At 46.1% G+C, this 17,277-nt stretch overlaps 1 protein-coding gene across 5 annotated transcripts in view; it reads right to left on the bottom strand.

Moving 5' to 3' along the window:
- VWA1 (von Willebrand factor A domain containing 1) overlaps positions 1-17,277 on the bottom strand; it is a 34,033-nt gene extending 16,756 nt beyond the window's left edge. For 2 of the 5 annotated variants that reach the window (XM_075027218.1, XM_075027217.1), the window contains exons 1-2: positions 4,256-4,399; positions 3,466-3,586 (exon numbers count right to left, since the gene is read on the bottom strand). In XM_075027218.1, coding sequence (XP_074883319.1) covers positions 3,466-3,586; positions 4,256-4,384 — 250 coding nt within the window. In that variant the 5' untranslated portion in view covers positions 4,385-4,399. Of the gene's footprint in view, positions 1-3,465; positions 3,587-4,255; positions 4,468-12,559; positions 12,581-17,247 lie in introns of those variants that run through there. The other 3 variants (XM_075027219.1, XM_075027221.1, XM_075027222.1) reach the window with 3 other exon arrangements.

A 17,277-nucleotide genomic window follows, 5' to 3' on the forward strand; every position in this document is an offset into this window, starting at 1 on the left:
GGCACAACATTAACATCTTTCAAACACTGGTTTGACCCACCATATGTTGCTGGAAATAGCTGTGTTAGTTAGGAGGCTCTGCAGGAAGAGCTACAGCTTGACACCACAACCTTCTGCCTGGAGGGTAGAAAGCATTGGGTAACAGCAATTGGTTAACAACTGGTTAACAACTGGTTAACAAAAGCAACAGTTACACTGGTGGGCAGGTATATATTTTGGAGCTAAATGGATTGTCTGTGGGTGGAGCAGAAGGCTAATTCTTCATACAGGCAAATACCATAAGAGTTACCTCTAACACTCAGCCCTGCATAAGATGGAAACAAATTCCTCCCGTTTAGATTTTGTCAGCAGAAAGGATCCTTTGTCTAGATTTTTTTTTTTTTATGGATCTCACTACATCAGGAGTGTGGCAGCACTTATAATGTGACTGGACACTCCATCGTCCTTCCCTTCAGGTTTAGGTTTTCAATTCCCCCATCTTTCTTCCTGTTCTTTGTCCTTCATCCAATGTAAACATGCCATCCGTGCCAGAGGTGGGGCTGTGGATATTTGTTACCAGAAAATCCCTGCGTTACACAAGCGGCTGCTGTTTTCAAGCAGTTTCCTTGCTTTATAGCAGAAGAAGATCGGCTGTTTGGCAAGATGCCAGATGCAGATTTCTCACTTTCAGTGGCCTTCTGAGAGAAGGGGCATCCATTAGCACTTCCCTGTCTCCTGAAATGTCAGGCCTTTGCTTCTGAAGAGCTGAGGAATAACTCTGCAGATCTCGTATCATTGCTGCTCCTGTGCTCTCCTTAAGTGTAGGGAACAACAGAGAACACATGGCAGTATCCTGTTATCACCTTCTAGCTGATATGTGGTCAGTAGACACAGATCAGTCATGCAAAGAAGTGTTTTGAAGGGATCGATATGGGAGCAAAATGTCACCACAGAGTCACAGTGCTGCCTATATAAACACTTGGCTTTTCCCGGAGAAAACCAGCTGGTCAGACTTCCCTGTCTTTCACTGAGCTGCTGACAGGAGACATCCGCTTCATGAGTTCCCTGCACTCTCAGGGGGGACCTGAACACATACCACATGCCTGATTTATATGGGACTTGGAACTTGTAGAGCATAAAGGATCTAACAGCCAAAAAAGATCATGGCCTGATCCGGTTGACTACATTTGAAATTCCATGTTTGTCTTCCCTTCTCATTGTTTGGCCATGCAAGGAAAAAAGTTCTATGAGTGGAGCCAGGTTTGGAGGCTGAAGAACACAGCCTGTGCTTCCCTGTGGCCCCCTGGGATCACAGTGAGAGGCAGGAGGAGAAAGGCACTGCCTCTCCCAGAAAGAGAGAGGTATCCCACCACACCAGCCAGCTGGTGTTTTACACTTAAAACCGTGTCAGAGAGAGGCCTGTGCCATGGGAGACGCCTAGATCACCTGCCTATTTAAAGAGCTGAGCCCCACCAAGCAAAATATACTTGTGTGACAAAGCCCAAATTGCCTATGCAGGTTCCAGCTCGTCCATGCCACAGATTACAGGCTGTAGGCTGAGAAATGGCCCTTCAGACAAATTCCTCTGGCACAAGGAAGCTGGGTTGCCATCTCTCATGATCTTTTCAGGAGTTTCATTATCTCTGCTGTTTTATTTAGAGCCTCGAGAGTCTTGGAATCATGGAATTATGCCAGGTACTGAGCTGTGCTTCAGAGATCAGGAAGTGCAGAGCTCTCTACAAAGTCCGTACGGATGGGCCATATCTTTATTTTTCACTTGCTGCACCCACAGGGACAGCAACATCCCCATCATTTGCTGCTGATGCTAGTCCAGAGTACTCAGGTAATGACAACCCAAGTTTCATTTATCAAAACCCAAACTATCAAATGGTCATACTTTACACTGATGCAACAGAGATCTGAATCTGGACCCAAAGAAGAAAGTGGTGGAACCGGTCATGCGGTGCTCTGCCTTGACTTTGTGCCTCGGTGAACTAAGTCCATAGCGATTGCCCTCAAAAAGCTAATCATTCCTGAGCCTGTAGAAGCACCACTGGCCACCCAGTAGCTTCCTCACCTTGTCCAATGCAGCTGAGAATAAAGCTACAATCACTCACATTCAGTCAAGTGTCTAGGAAACAGAGTTATGAACATGAATCCCTACTTCTCAAACAGTTCCTCTCATTGTGTGATCATGGCAAACCACCATAGCACCTCCAGCCCATGCCCAGGAGCCCTGCCAGACTGGCTGTTTGCTCAAGGTTGCTTTAGGGAGCAGCCGGGAGAAGCCTGGGAGACCCCCACATCAAAGCTGCTGGGGAACGGGCACCTTGCCGACCAGCAGGTTCATTTCCTCTAAGGGTGCAGCATGCAAGCCAAAGTCAGCACGTCAATAACACTATGTGCACAGCTTTGCCTCCGGAGCAAGGTGTAATCCTTCTGGAAAGCCATGCCTTGCTTTTTCACATACTCTAAAGGGTCTGAGCATTGCTTTTAGCCTGGGCTGGGGAACTGCCACATAGACTCCCATGGCAGCAGAATTGCATGACAATAGGAATAATTGCTGCCTGTGTGGATATGGAGCGTTGTGACAACGCCAGAGGCAGCAGTACCATTCCTGAACCAGCCTGTGTCACTGAGGGACACAGTCCAGTATCCTGTAAGGGGATCTGAGCAACAGACCCAGTCTGCTCTGCGTACCAGAAGCAGAATCAGATCCCAGCAGTCTGGGCTGCTGTCTGAGTCTGAGGACCTCTTGTCCAGATAGACAAGAGGTTCACTTCTCCTTTCACGCTGGATTACGTTTCCCAGGTGCAGTGAAAACCAGATGCAGCCAGCAGTAGCCCTGCAGTCAAAGAACAGAACTTTTTCTACCTGTGAGCCCAAGGCAGAACAAAAGCAGTTGCATCAGCATAGTCATCACGATGTGGGCTAAATCTTCTGCCCAGCACTACAGTGCAGGAACCAGAAATGAGACATTCATGTCCTCTGCGTCCCTTTCCCTGCTGTCAGTTCTGTGAGACAGACCCATAATCATTTTCCCTGAACAGTATCTAAGAGAAAGCATTTTAAAGAGGAAATAAAATGATTGAATTACAGAGATTAGCAAGAGACCAGCAAGACAGGTATAGTATCGAACACTGGTTTTACTTCTCTTAATTGATGTGCCTCTGTACATAGGTAACAGTGAGGAGTCGGGACTTTTTCCATATGATTGCACTAAACTCTGCAAGTTTCTGAAATGGTTTCCTTTCCAATACTGGAAACAAGATAAAATTTCTTTCTAATACGGCAATTTTAGAAAGGTTTTTTTGTTTTGTTTTGTCCTTATGCCAGCAAAGTAACATACAAGCATAACTATACAGCTACAGCAGCAATATAACTTCAGCTTTTATTCTGAAAAGGTTTTATGAGAAGCTCTAAGGACCAGGAGGTATTAAATGGGGGAAAGTAGTAACGGAACGCCTTGCTTTTTCAGGTACTCACCTCTCTCAGGTGTGTTCTGTCCCGCAGCAAACTGCAGCCAGAGACCAAGAGAAAGCACTGCCTCGGCCAACATAGCAAAGTCTGGTCCTGGGCAAACTACCTTAGATCCAAAAGCTCGGCTCTGTGAAGGCAGATGAAAGGCTTAAGATCAGTCATATTACATGCAAGGATCCACCAGATCCCAGGGTATCACTTCTATGCTGCTCATGCCTTGAGATCCGACTGCTTCTTTATGTGTGTTTTGCTGGGCTGTGGTGTAAGCTCTGGCTCCTGTAGGCAATTTTCCTCCCCCCCCTTCTTCCTTTTAAAGTCATAAATCCATCTTGACAGGAATAGCTGGAGGAGAGGCACAAACAGCACCCCTGCTGCTGTTCCTCTCCCGAGTTAAACTTGCCCCAGGAGTGTGGATTCAATTGCAGGCAGTCTGCATGCAGCTGGGCTCATTTGAAAAATATATCCCTATAGATAAAACTTTGGCCCTGCAAGACTCTGGCAGCAGTCCAGCTAGGAGGGGGGGAAAAAAAAAAGAAAAAGAAAAAAAGCTCAGAGAAATCCAAAGCTGCTCTGCTCTGGAATGAACTAGAAGAAGGAAAAACACGTATATAGAGGAAAGAAAAAGTAGAAAGGCTGGGGAGCATGCCCTGCCCTGGGAATATTGGCTAATCTTCGGGGAGGAGGCAGGCTGAGCATTCCCCCAGGTCCTAGCGCTACCCAGCGTGGGTCCCGTCCCCTGTCCTGCCCCACGGCCCGGGGCCAAACACGAGAGGTACAAACAAATGTCATGCCTTACTCCTTTACCCTGGAGAAGAGCCGGTGCAGAAGCCACCACGAAACGCAGAGCCTGCAGGAAGCGACGACTGCCGAAGTGGGGAGCGTCAGCCGTGGAGAAAAGGGCAAGAAGCAAGATTCTCTGGTGCATCAGCCTGCGACATGCCCACTGGCTATCTCCCTTCAGCGTGACGTTAAATACATTTTCAAGTCGGTGACTTCCCAGTCAAAGGGGACTCACATGCCTAAAGATAAACCTGTGACAAATATCTTACTGGATGGAGGGGCCAAAGGGTTTGGCGGAGAGCATATACCAAAGACCCACGTCCAGCCTTCGCTGGCATGCAGCGTCTTTATTTCCCCTGTGTGCAGGAGACTTTTGCCAGAACAAAAAACAGACCAAACATAGTTTCCCTTCTCATGGCTCTCCTGCTGCCCGTGTGTCTGCTTTTGGCTCCTACCCATCAGGTAGAGGTGACTATAGCCCTTTTCCCTTTTTTCACTTTAGGTTTTAACATGTGCTACTTCTGGACAGATCCAAGACATTACTAGTAGAGAAAAGCTGGAAAGTTACACCCAATTATGAAGAGACCGATCATCATCTCCCTTAACATGGGGAGTGACCAACAAGACAAGCTAAAAAGTAGTAAAGGACAAATGTTTAGAAGCCTGTGGGACTTCTGAAACTGGTGAGCAATATTTCCTCCAATTTGATTTTCTCTCTCCTGGGAACTGTAAAAAAAGCGAACAGGAGTTAGCAGCCAAGGAGCAGTGCAGGGTGGAAAAAGAGTTGTATCCAAGCCCATCAACCAAATGGAAAGTCAGAACAGGCTCAAGAAATCAGATCTAATTGAGAAACCATGGATTCAGTCAGCTAGTTAAACTTCCTGGGCACTTGTCTGTGTTTCCCATCCCAGTTTGGTACCCAGCTGCATCACAAAGGAGCTTTGCAATATCAGGTAGTGTGAATACCTCAATCCCATGTAGCATAATCCTGTATGAGTAACAGCCTCACCCAGTGATTCATGCAGGCTGGAATAATCATTACCCAGGTACTTAAAAGAATTAGATACCCCTGCTCTCATTCCAAGAGCATGTAACTTGTGAGATCCCCTCAGAAATGGCATCTGGATCCTGGTGCAATAGCTACGGTGACCAAATACTGTTCCTAGCTGATGTCCCTGACACACAGAGAAGAGTTTCTCAATGTTACAGCCCACTGAAATCAGTCTGGATATGCTGAGTTATGTCTGACCATAGGCACAGTGGGCTTGATCATTGCCTTTTGAAATCAAGAGCAGACTTCTTCCTCTGAAGCAGTGGGGTTTGGGCCTGCCCCTGTCAGGGTTGTGCTTATTTAACCAGTACTCATAGTGAAGTCAGTAGGAAGTGCAGGTACTCTAGCAGTGAAGCTGTCAGTCTGTAGTCTCATTTGGCAAGCAAGTTTCCAGGGGAAAAATTACACAGCAAAGCAAATCACACCATGGTCTAAGTCACCAATCTGAGCAAATTCTTCAATTCTTGTTGCACAGATCCACATTCAATTCAGTTGCTGATGTATTGACCGTGATGGCAGCCAAGAAGGCAACAGGCTTTCCAAACCACTGTTGAGTGAAGTACTTATTCACCAGCAGAGAACAAGGACACAACTGAACATGTCCTACTTGCTATTCTTACACTGGTTGTATTCTGGAGCTGGGACTTGGAAGGGATGGGCTGGAGGAAGCAAGCGTTGCCCCATTGCAAACCATCTACTTCTCATCAACTAACCTAGATACCTATCTGCTCCTGTCCTATCCTCCTTCTGCCCCATTGCCCAATGACCTGTTCAGGGAAAATGATTGCAAAGACAGTGGGCTAGAAATGCTATGGGTCTGGTTCCCAGGGCTCACAGATGCGTGTTCAGAGCCCCTTGATTAGAGCTGGTGCATGTATATGGAGATGATTTCCTTCTATTACTCACTTCCCAAGGAAGTCTTTCCACGGAAGCATTGCTCATCTTAGATTAATTCCCTTTTTTGTCAGTTTATCAATGTGAATGCCATTTGGTCTCACACCCTGCAGCCTGGAGAGATTTCAGCCTTTATCTCCCTGCAAGTCCTGCTGGGATATGTGGAAGCAGGAAAAAACAGCCTGGAAAATAATTAGATCTTACACAATTTTGTTTTATTTTTAAACTTTACTGTAACTGACAGATCCTGTTTCCAGTAAGACTGGTGCATGTGCATGCTGATTCTTTTTACTCGTTGCATCCTGCACTCTGAAGCCAGCAGTATCACTCCAGACTTGCTCCCATTTAAACGTGATTGGAATCTGACCACAGATCTCAGCTTAGGCTCAGCTCGCTATCACTGCTAAGCTTATGTTCTCCACCTGTCATTGACTTGACCGCAATTCACTCAGGATGATCATCTTCTTACCATGCCATGTTATGGAACAGCTCAGGAGCAATTAATGATTGTAAAAAGAAAAAACAAAAAAACCCAAATGAAAACCACCAACAACCAATCTAGCATATTTTGATTGTGATATTACTGAGACTCAGACATGTACACGCATATATTGTAAAGCACAAACCCTCAGTACTGTGCTACGCTTCAGCGTTCTGCACGTGGGAAGGCTTTGATGGCATGCTGCAGCTGCCGTGACATTCTGGGGATGTAAACAATGCTCAATTTCTAAAAAGATGCAATACCCTTTCTGAGACAAATTACCACGGCTGGAACAAACAGGCTTTTGGGAACACAGCCTTTTTTCAGCTCTACATAAAAGTTTTTGTTTGGAGGGGCTATCTATATATGGCAATTTGGAAATTCCCCATTTGGAAAGGAAACAAAGCAGTTCTGCAGCACTGGAAGAAAGAGGTGAGTAAAAGCTCCCCCTTGAACTCCAGGGGAGGCTCGTGCAGCCCAGTGCAGGTGGGCAATTACCCAAGGTGCCAGTAATCCAACCTGACTGCATGCACCAGGGTCTTGGGCTGGAAGGCAAGACTGCTGCCAGCTCATGCTGAGAAATTCAGCTCCATTCTGACACAGAAGATGCAGATAGGAGCTGAATCACGGACAACATTCACAGCTGACTCCAGGTTTTCCTCCCAACACTGACCACACATGGCTCACCTGACTGCCCCGCTATGTCACAGTTAACTTTTAAAAGAGCTGCAGGCTGTGTGGCTGGAGGGCATGAACTTGAACTCCACCGACTCCAGAAATGCCATTCGGACTTACAGCAGAGAGGATCAGGCCCTGTGTTGCCAGTTCTCAGTTAACAGTGTGTCATGCAGTCTCCAGCCTCAAGTCAGCTCTTATTTTTGTTTGACTTGGAAGACAAACTACAAAAATAGACATGTTTACTCCCTGCATTCACCAGTTTTATTTTTCTCAAAAGTTGCTCAGTGACTAGGAATGACTCCACAGTGAAGTAAAGGCTAGCTTATAGATGATCTCTTTCATCCCAAAGCATCCTAAAAAGTCATCCAGCACAAAAATACAGCCACTTCTGGGGTGAAATGCAGTAGCTTTTCAACTACTTGCAGCAGTATTAAACTAAAGCTTAGGACACATGAAAAAATTTGCAGGACAGATCTACTCTGGAAGAATGCAACTGCCCAAATTAGAGTAGTAACAGTATACTGGCAAAGGCTGCTTCATATCCTAATATCGAAGAACTAGCTTCAGAGTTACCAGGACCCTCTTAAAAATAGCCTGGTAACACCCTGCAATAAGAAAATACTCCTCCAGAAACACTGCCATGGATGGGCACTCTTCCTATTTCCCTTCCAGCATGGTGCTGTGCCAGAACACAGCATCCTAGTTTTCTCTCGCATACATTTGCAGCAGCCTATTTCAAAATGAAAGAATTTATGGAAATAACACACAGGTAGACACAAGCGTGTCAGATGTCTAATGCACAGAGAGGGATGAAGTTATCTAAGCAATTGCTTGCTCATGGTAGGGGCTTCAGTTCCCTCTGGCTCCCAGGCAGGATACAATTTGCTCCTCAGGTTTTATGAAATTTTATGAAATGTGTGCTTGGATGAGCTCTGAAGGAGTCAGCTTGTCACAACGCATCACCTCTCAGACATCAAAGTGACTTACAGCCCCCAGGATCCTTCTGAGCTGAGATGGAATGGACCAACAGCCTCAGTTCCTCTCCAATTCCACATCCTAGTCATCTCCTGGTCTCTCAACACAAGTCTGCCTTGAGGAATTCCAGACAGTATCAGCACTAGACAAGGGGCAGTGGAAGCTGGACATCTGCCCAGAAAGGAAGAGAACCTAGTCCTTCTGACATGCCACAAGACAGCCTTCAGCTCTTTTGAACTCCAGCTTCCCAAAGGAGTTCCTAGAGCAAACCAGCCTCAGCACACGATGCCTCCTTAGCTGTCATCTCTTGTGGTTTCAAACCTGCATTGAATCTGTGGGTAACGTTATTGCAGAGAAATAATATCAGAGCAAAAGGACATGGTAATTAATGCTGTTGCCAATTTATCCTGAGAGTTAGCATCAGGTAGATAAACTAAGTGGGGAGGGAGCAGTTTGCCAAGCAGGATGCCAGAGCCAGAGTTAGAATCCAGACAGATCCACAGTAAATAGTGTCTCCTCACTGCAGCTTCTTAGTGCCAGGTTGCACCAGCTGTACACTTGACATCTCTCTTGGGACTGAATCCAATTTGTCTGGTCCATTTTTACTTTTCTCGTGCACATTTTCATCTAAGGTTTGGTTCTGCTAATATTCTAGACAACTATAGCAGCCCACTAGGTCTTTGCAATGGCATTTAGAAAGAGCATCACAGAGTGACTGAAAAAGCACACAGTCATTTGAGTCATACCACAGCATTTTGGGAGTGGAGGCACATTTATAAGTGAAATGACTTTTCATTTATAAAGGGCCATTTTTTCCACTTTTCAGTGAGATGATGTAGTGGCTGTCAGTGCTGGAAGATGTGAGCAAGCTACTGAAGAATATCTTGATGAAATGAGCGTCTTGACTGCAAGCAAGTTTTATAGCTAGGTGTGTGGGGGGGGTGTTTGACCCCAGCCAGCAGCTAAGCATCCACCAGCAGCAAGAAACGCATGGGTCAAAGTAAGGACAGTTTAATGAGTGAAGCAAAGCCACATGTACAAGCAAAGCAAAATAAGGAACTTAGTACTTCCCATCAGCAAACAGATGTTTAGCCACTTCCTGAAGAGCAGGGCCTCGACACATGGAAAAGTTACTTAGGAAGACAAATGCTATTACCCCAGAAGTCACTGCTTTTATTGCTTTTATTGCTGAGTGCATCATATATTAGGGAATATCCCTGTTGTCAGTTCAGGCCACCTGTCCCACCTGCATCCCTCTCAACTTCTTGCACACTCCCAGCCTACTCAGTGGAGGGGGTAGTGGGCATAAATGGAAAAAAGAAAACCTCAACAGTGTGCAAGCACAGCTCAGCAATAGCCAAAACATTGGTGCATTATCAATGCTGTTTAAGTGACAAATCCAAAACACAGCACCATACAGGCTGCTGTGAAGAAATTTAAGTCTGTTCCAGCCAGACCCAATAGACTAGGGGAAATCATCAGACTGCAAAGTGCAATAAAGAGCCGACATAGGATGTTGAAGCAATGGAAGGTGATGCATTGTGCACCCTTTTCTTCACAGCATTCAGGAGCTGAGGTTGGATTCCAAGGTGTCAGGCAAGAAGAGCAGGACCTGGGATCCTGTAACAGAGAAGTAGTTCAGCAAGAAGACTGTCTTCAAGGCAAGTCCAGCATGCAGGGGGACTGGGAAAGTGGTGGACTTGACCCTCCTCTGTCCATCCAGTCACCTGTCCAGGACCAGAATGCTGAGTGCTCTAGCTGCCTCAAAAACGGGCTTGTGACAGCATTGGCAAGGCAGTCCCAGAAGGCAGGTCATAAATGCAAGCACTGTTCTTTTATCACTGTTTTTGTTTGTTGACATTTAGTGGATATGAGCAAGAACCAGAGGGAACAAAGTAGAGTCAACTGGAAGGGAGAGACAGGTCCAGCTTCAGCCGGTAGGTCTTGGTGCTGCTGCATTGCTTCAGAGCTGATGCAGAGTTGTGACCTTGCAAACTCCACCACCTGCTGAAATTGCCCCAGTGCAGCTTGTGGAGCAAAGCTGCTGATATCAGGAAGCCAGCTCCCATCACCAGCCAGTAAAATTGTCCCTGGCCTGAGAAAGTGTGCCCTAAGTGAGTAGACCATTCCAAAATTTAGCTGCATCTGATGTAACCCATACATCAGGGCAAGAGATCGCATAGTTATACTGTCAGGCATACAGGAACTACGTTTTAATGATATAATGCTCTTATTGTCTTCAGGACAACTGGCCCAGAGCTAAGAGCAGCTGCTGCTTCTTTCACATTTGTAAAGGCATTTACAGTCATTTAAGTAAAAACTGCAGTTATGGACTGGTATGGGGCTTTGCACTGTTATTTTTGAGCCAGCCATAAAAAACAGACTTGACTGTTGTTAACAATACATACGGTTTCATCATGGGCTGAAAGTGATGATATTAGGAAAAACAGACCTCTGTATGCAGCAGCACTTTGAGTCAAACATGTTTATTACATAGCCGTGCAGCAGCCTGACTTTCTCAACTGCAGCTGGGCCAGTTTTGTTTACAAGCTCACCAAACTGCATAGAGTTCAACCAGCTTCTTGCTTTCACCTTGCCTCTGGGTTCTAAAGTGTTTTAAATTTGTAGGAACAAATGAAATCATTTGCAGAGTTCCAGGAGCAGGTCAAAGAGCAACCCGATACAGAAGGGAGAAAAGCAGGAGGGCTGGATGCCAGCAACGCAACGCGGAGCTGAAGCACTCGGGCCTGACTAGTCTGCCACAGTCCAGGCTCACTTTCCCATCTGAATTCAGGGTACCTGGGGCCCAGAGATTTCATTTTCTCCTTGCTCCTACCTGGAATGGTTGTAATTCCTTTGGCTTAGCGTAACTACTCACAGCTAGGGTAGGCTACCCCGCACAGATATGTAGTAGTGAAGGGGTAAAACAGGAGAAACACCAAAAGACAATGTAAGTGGCTCATTGCTCAGAGGCTTCTGGATTTCTCCTTTTGCCAGGTAGGTCAGAAATAGCTAACAGCTCTGCCCTTGTCTCTCCCAGTTACTGTGGAGGCTCCTCTTTTGTGTGCAGCAGGCTGAATTAATAACCGTTGGGTTGTCATAACACATCCTCCACCCCACTATGCTAGTGACTGTCCACATGCATCAACTTCCCTGCCAAGGGAGAGCTGACAGACAGAGCTCTTTGCTTCACTGCTTCAGTCCTGTGCTTTCAGTTCAGCCCAGGACTAGGAAAAAGAGCAGGATAGGGAACGCTAACCCCCCAAATAAATAGGCAGGACACAGGCTCAGCCATCTTTGTGTGTACAAAAGCCACAGAGTGCCTCAAAATACATACTGTCTGTGCAGTGATCACAAGCCCAACATTAATACTAGAGGAGGAGGACACAGATGTGCAAAAACAGTTGACTTCTGGAGCCTGAGTCTTTACGAGAACTGGATTCTCAATCCCTGCTTTGCAATGACAATGTTGCCATAATTAAGTGGGTAGAAGTTACAGGTAAAGAGCTAAGTGCCAAGAACTGCAACCATCATAGTCCCTAGCAGAGACTAGGGCCCAAATCTCTTTCCAAGGACTGGAAAACTTGTGTTGTAAGCTTCAGAGCTGTCCAGTCACAGAGGATTTACAGAAGAGTGGCTGATTCAGACCACAGAGATTCCTATATCCTTGCTGAACCAGCTTCTCTATGCAGTTCATACTACTTCCTTGGACTTAGCTGGGCACGTGAGCTTAATGGCTCTGAACAGGGGGGAAACTTCTTACATTTATCCCTGAGAAACCATGGGCATTTACAAACAAAAAGGGGGCAAGCTCCTGGGGGAGAAGTTATTGTGTTCCTCCTGAGCTGCAGAGTCTGGCAGGAAAGTGCAATGTCATCCTGCTATCAGGGTGGAGAGCAACAGCCATGCTATAGTTTAACCAGAACATTACACTGTAGTGGACACCAATCCCACTATAAGCCCAGCTCCAAAGCACTCTTAACACCTGGCTTCAGCAGGGAGGAAAACACTAAAGGGTTTTCCCTGCAAATGCCTTTCATTCCAGGTCTGATATTTTCAGTAAGTGATCCCTAGAGAATATTAGCACCCTTCATCTTAATATGAAATCCGTTCCCTTCCCAAAGCCAGGCTGCACTGCAGCCCTTTGGTCAAATCCAAAACAGCATCCTTGCTAATGGGACACACTGGACAGGACTGACTAAAGCGCAAACAGGATTTGTGGCTGGTCGTAGAGGACTTACCAGCATACTGGCTCAGACTCCGCTTTGCATGTGGAATCAGAACCTGGGAGTTCTAGCAGAGATTCTCTAAGACTTCAGATTCCTGCTTCATTTTCTTCACAAGACAGGATTTTACTGCATTTTTCCCAGCTGGACCCAGACTGTAGTCTCACTTTGCTTGCCAGGAACCAGAGTAGCTTTGAAAATTGGACCTACTTCTAAGCAGTAGAAATGAGGTCTGGATGCAGCAGTCAATTTTTAACCAAAGGCTGTTCTTTGGAGTGGATGATTTTCCTTATTGCTTGACTTTTATCCCCTATCTCTATCCTGTTAGGAAAGCCCAGACAATTGGGAAAAGCCAATTTTAAGAAAACTTCCTTAGAACTGGGTTTCCTGAGGAATTTCCAGCTATGCAATAAGCTGCAATTTCCCATTGAACAGCAAGTTCTCAGTCTTGAGAACTCTCAGCCTCTCTCAATAATTGTAATCTCTTAACACGTCAGCCTGAGATAGAGAAGACAATTTGGAGCAGCCTGCAGACACACACACGAGAGCAAGACATGGTGGAGAAAACATTCTGCATGAATGCAAAGGAGACTCATGCATTCAGACAATCTTCCTGGGCTTGCTTGTCTGCAGGGTGTCTAAGGGAGGAGCCAGCAAAGAAACAACCGAGCCAAAGGATATCAGCTTCTCTCCTCCAGGAGGCTGGATTGTCATCTATTTTGTTTATTTCAGCTCCCGTACCCAATTTCTTTGAATTGCGCCAGTAATTTTTAAGACAGTTTTACAGCCTAATACCCCTTGCAGCTCTGCAGGGTCTGACAGACTGCTGTGTGTTTTTTGAAGGTCTGAATTAACTCTATCATGACTTATAGAAGCTTTCTTGGACAACGGCACTGTTCCATCCATCTCTGGCTCGCGTTTCAAGCAGTGGCGAGTAGTGGTTGCATAAGGAGAGGCTATCAGGGCAGTAGCCCACCCCTCACAAGCTCATGCCCTGGTGCTACAACCCATTCAAGGTTTGGAATACAGCAAAAAAAGCAGCATAGGATAGTTTCTGTTCCTATCAGCAAAGCGGCTGTATTTCAGGTGAGCTCTATTTTTAGAGGCTTGTCTAAATCTTGCCAGGCTCTGCTGAGTTCTTAGCTTTGGCGGGGGGGAAGCAGACAAAGACATTGATGAATTGGCCTCTGAGCACCCATCAGACCTGCATCCAGTCACAACAGGAAAGGGAAGCAGTATGGGGCTTGTAAGTTCCTATCAGAAGAGGCTGCCTGACCCCACTTCAAGCACAGCTGCGTGAGTGCTGGCCAAGCCATGCTCTCTGCTCACAGCCTGGAATTCAGAAGAGAATGAGGGTGATTTTCCATCAGCCTCAATACCCAGGTGACAGCTCAGCCGGCCTCCTTCTCTGATGAGGGGCAGGAGAGCAGAGCTACCAGTCATCTTATTTTTACCTTTATGCCAGCAGCCTTTGAGACTAGGGAAGCTTAGTTTCAGAATAAGTGTAGTTTGAAAACTGGCATGCTGGGAGGGAACAAGTTCAGCACCTACAGCAGAAGAGCACAACTGGACCAGTCTGGCACAGGGATTTCCAGAGTCCCGCTATAGAGGTCATTTCTTTGGTCCAGGCTGCCAGAAAGGAACTGACCTTTGGTTTCAGGGTTTAGAACTAGACTGCCACTAAGGTAGGCTTTGCTGGGGGCTCACTTTTCATCTGAAGCTTTTCACCCTCCCTCAGTAATAAGGCAAAAACATCTGAGCAGGAACAAGGCTTCAAGCACAAAAAACAATCACCCTTTTTGTCCAAACCCAGCAAGGCAGCTGGGGAGTGAGTGGGAGGAAAGGGAATAACTCCCTGTGCTGTCTGCAGGGCTCCTCCAGCCCAGCTGACCTTGGCTAGCTCACTCTGTGCTCCTGTAACGCTTGGCAACTTGTCCCCCCATGCTGGTTAGCATCCGAGTGGGGATTTTCTCTCCAGCCTCCACGGCAACCCCTGAAAGCCCTTGGTTTACAACTGTTCTCCTCCCATATGCCCTGCCTCTCCTTTTCACAGGTCATAGCATGGGATGAGCTGTGAGTCAGATCTGAGTTCCTCCTTCAAGGCACTGATTCTTCATTTTCCATGTGTTCAGCAAGTTCTAGAGATGTAGATGCCTTGTGGATGCAGGCTTTGGTGCCTACAAGCCGCAGACAGAATGAGACAATCAACATGCTGCCCCACACAGCAAATGCTGGAGAAAAGTACTACCTTCTGTCACATTAAAGCCAACACCACACCGAACGAGTGGACATCAGCGGAGTCAAGCATAAAACCACAAAACAAGCTACCACCTTCCCCTACCCCATATCACCATCTCCCACAGTCTTTCCACGTGGGAGTCTGTCTTTTCTGGCACAAAAGAGCAGAGCCAGTCAGGCTTCTGGAGCAAATGAAGATGCTTGCAAGCTCAGGAGGGAAAGCACGCAGAGCAGCACACGCTCTGTGCCTGGGCAAGGCTGGCACTCCCCACACAAACCAACACTCAGGAGCTGGCAAGAGTCTCACACGTCTTTTTTTTGCCACCACAGGCTCCGTTTGAGGTCAGTCATTTTATAAATTAAAAGGGTAGAGGAGGGCTGCTGGGATTTCCAAGGACTGCGCAATAGGCTTCCGTCTGCAGGCTGAAGGTAAACTTGCTGCTGAGAGTCAGGGACCAATTTCACCACGGGCCACCTGATGTAGGCAGAAGGCTGACTGCATCTGATGCCGTGTGACAGTCAATATGTGGGTGGCCTATTGGGGACACAAGCCTGTATTATTCAACTTAAATTCATCACTGGAAAGAGCCATACCGAGATCTGAGAGGGTGGGATGAACTTGCTGAAATCTAAAAGTAATGAGAGTGGAGGGGAAAAGACATCCTACCAACAGCAAGTTGCTGTTTACAGTTGAAAGAAGGCAGGTGGGGCACAGGGTCCTACATTAGAAAACCTGTTGCATAAACAAGCCTGAGGGAAACAAAGGGTTCTGCTGGGAAATGCTATGTCTGACAGCTATCCTTTCCTTATTGCAAGTCCTGCCAGCCTTATACTCCTCCCACGTCAGACTAGGGAAATTGTTGCAATTCCAGTAGTCCATAAAGAAAGAGGTGACTTGATGCATGCAAAGCAATCAAAACAATTCCCATCTATTTTGGGGATAAGAGACTTTTGTTCTAGGGCTGGGTGCTGTAATGCCTGACCTAATGATGAAAGAACAATAAAAGCAAAAATATTCCCCTGCAAATAAGTGGTACTATTAGACAGAAATATCCTCTCTGCTCTCCACCCTTCCATGGAGGCACAGGCTCCCTCTGCAGAGATGAATTTGTTTCTTCAGTCAAGAAAGAAGAGACAGGTGATATGAATGCAGAACTCCATCCAGCCATCCACCAATGGAAACATCATACACTTTCTCTCTCTGCAAAAATATTTAACCAAAGCTTCTCTTGTTTAGCAGGCTCTATCCATAGAGTTTCACATCTCACACCCAGCCCTGGTCCCTGCTCTTCAGCTTCCCACAGCAAAGATGGTGAGCACAGAAGGCTGCACCACAGGGTTTTCAGGAATACTCTCTCTAAACCACCAGTCCTGTACATAGGTCTATGCATGCTTAATTTAAGGGCAGAGAATAATTGCCATCATTCACAGGTTTTCTTAGGACTCTGGGAAGCTTGTAAACACTTGGGCATACATTACCTAAACATCAAGTGTGTTGGAAGAACTAGAATTGGAATTGCAATCCATGGCAGTGGAGTACTTCACCAAGCTTGCTGCTCTCAGTTAGCAATACTGGTAATTTATTTACATTTACAGGGCTTTTTAGTTTAATTTTTCATATTGGTAGGATTATCCAGCCCTAGTCACACCCCTTACATCTCTAATTAGATCTTGCATATAGTCAACTTTAACAGCAAATGACCTAAAGCTCCGCCACTAGATAGCACTGACTATCTCCCATACCTTAAACTGGAACATGGAGAACTAGAAAAACGCTGCAGATATTTCCCACTAGATTAGTCAGTAAATATATGACCAGAGCCACCCCAAAATACCCTGAAATAAATGTACTTGTCCTAGCAGTCTCCCTGGGTGAGCTCTGACTCACTCCTTTAGCGTTTTCAACTAAACACACCTTGCCTTCTACCCCATCATCTGCTCAAGTTACCCGAGGACTGCCACTGTCAACCTTCTTTACAAGGTAGTTCTTACCCACGTCTGTTTCAACAGATGCATGAAGTAGCATCAAATAGCACTAAGTAACAAATATATGCTGACATCTGGATCTGTGACTACACTCCTTACTTCCCTACAGGAGAGGAAAGAGAAATCAATCAAGTAAGAAGCATTACTCGGATTGGAAAGGAATTTAAATCCATTGTGGGGTTTCTGAACAGATTAGCCTTGTGGAAGTCTGCCACTGCAGCAAATTCCTAGAGAATGGTCCTAGAAACCGCTCAAAATGTGACAGGTCACTGGGAATGCCACTAAACATTCAGAGAAATAGCATGTCAGAAACAGCAACACAGAAACAGCTAAACACACACTAACACCAACCCACATCTCTATAAATGTTTATACTCAAATCCCGGTCTTTACTGAAAATGTGAAAATTTGCAGTTCCAGCCTTTCCTCCGCTTCCCAGCTGCAGTACTGAACCATGTAAGAAATGAAGTCATACTTACCACTTCCACAGTCATTTTCCAAGAGAAGTG

Source organism: Buteo buteo, chromosome 5, assembly GCF_964188355.1.
Source record: "Buteo buteo chromosome 5, bButBut1.hap1.1, whole genome shotgun sequence".
Taxonomy (NCBI): Eukaryota; Metazoa; Chordata; class Aves; order Accipitriformes; family Accipitridae; genus Buteo; species Buteo buteo.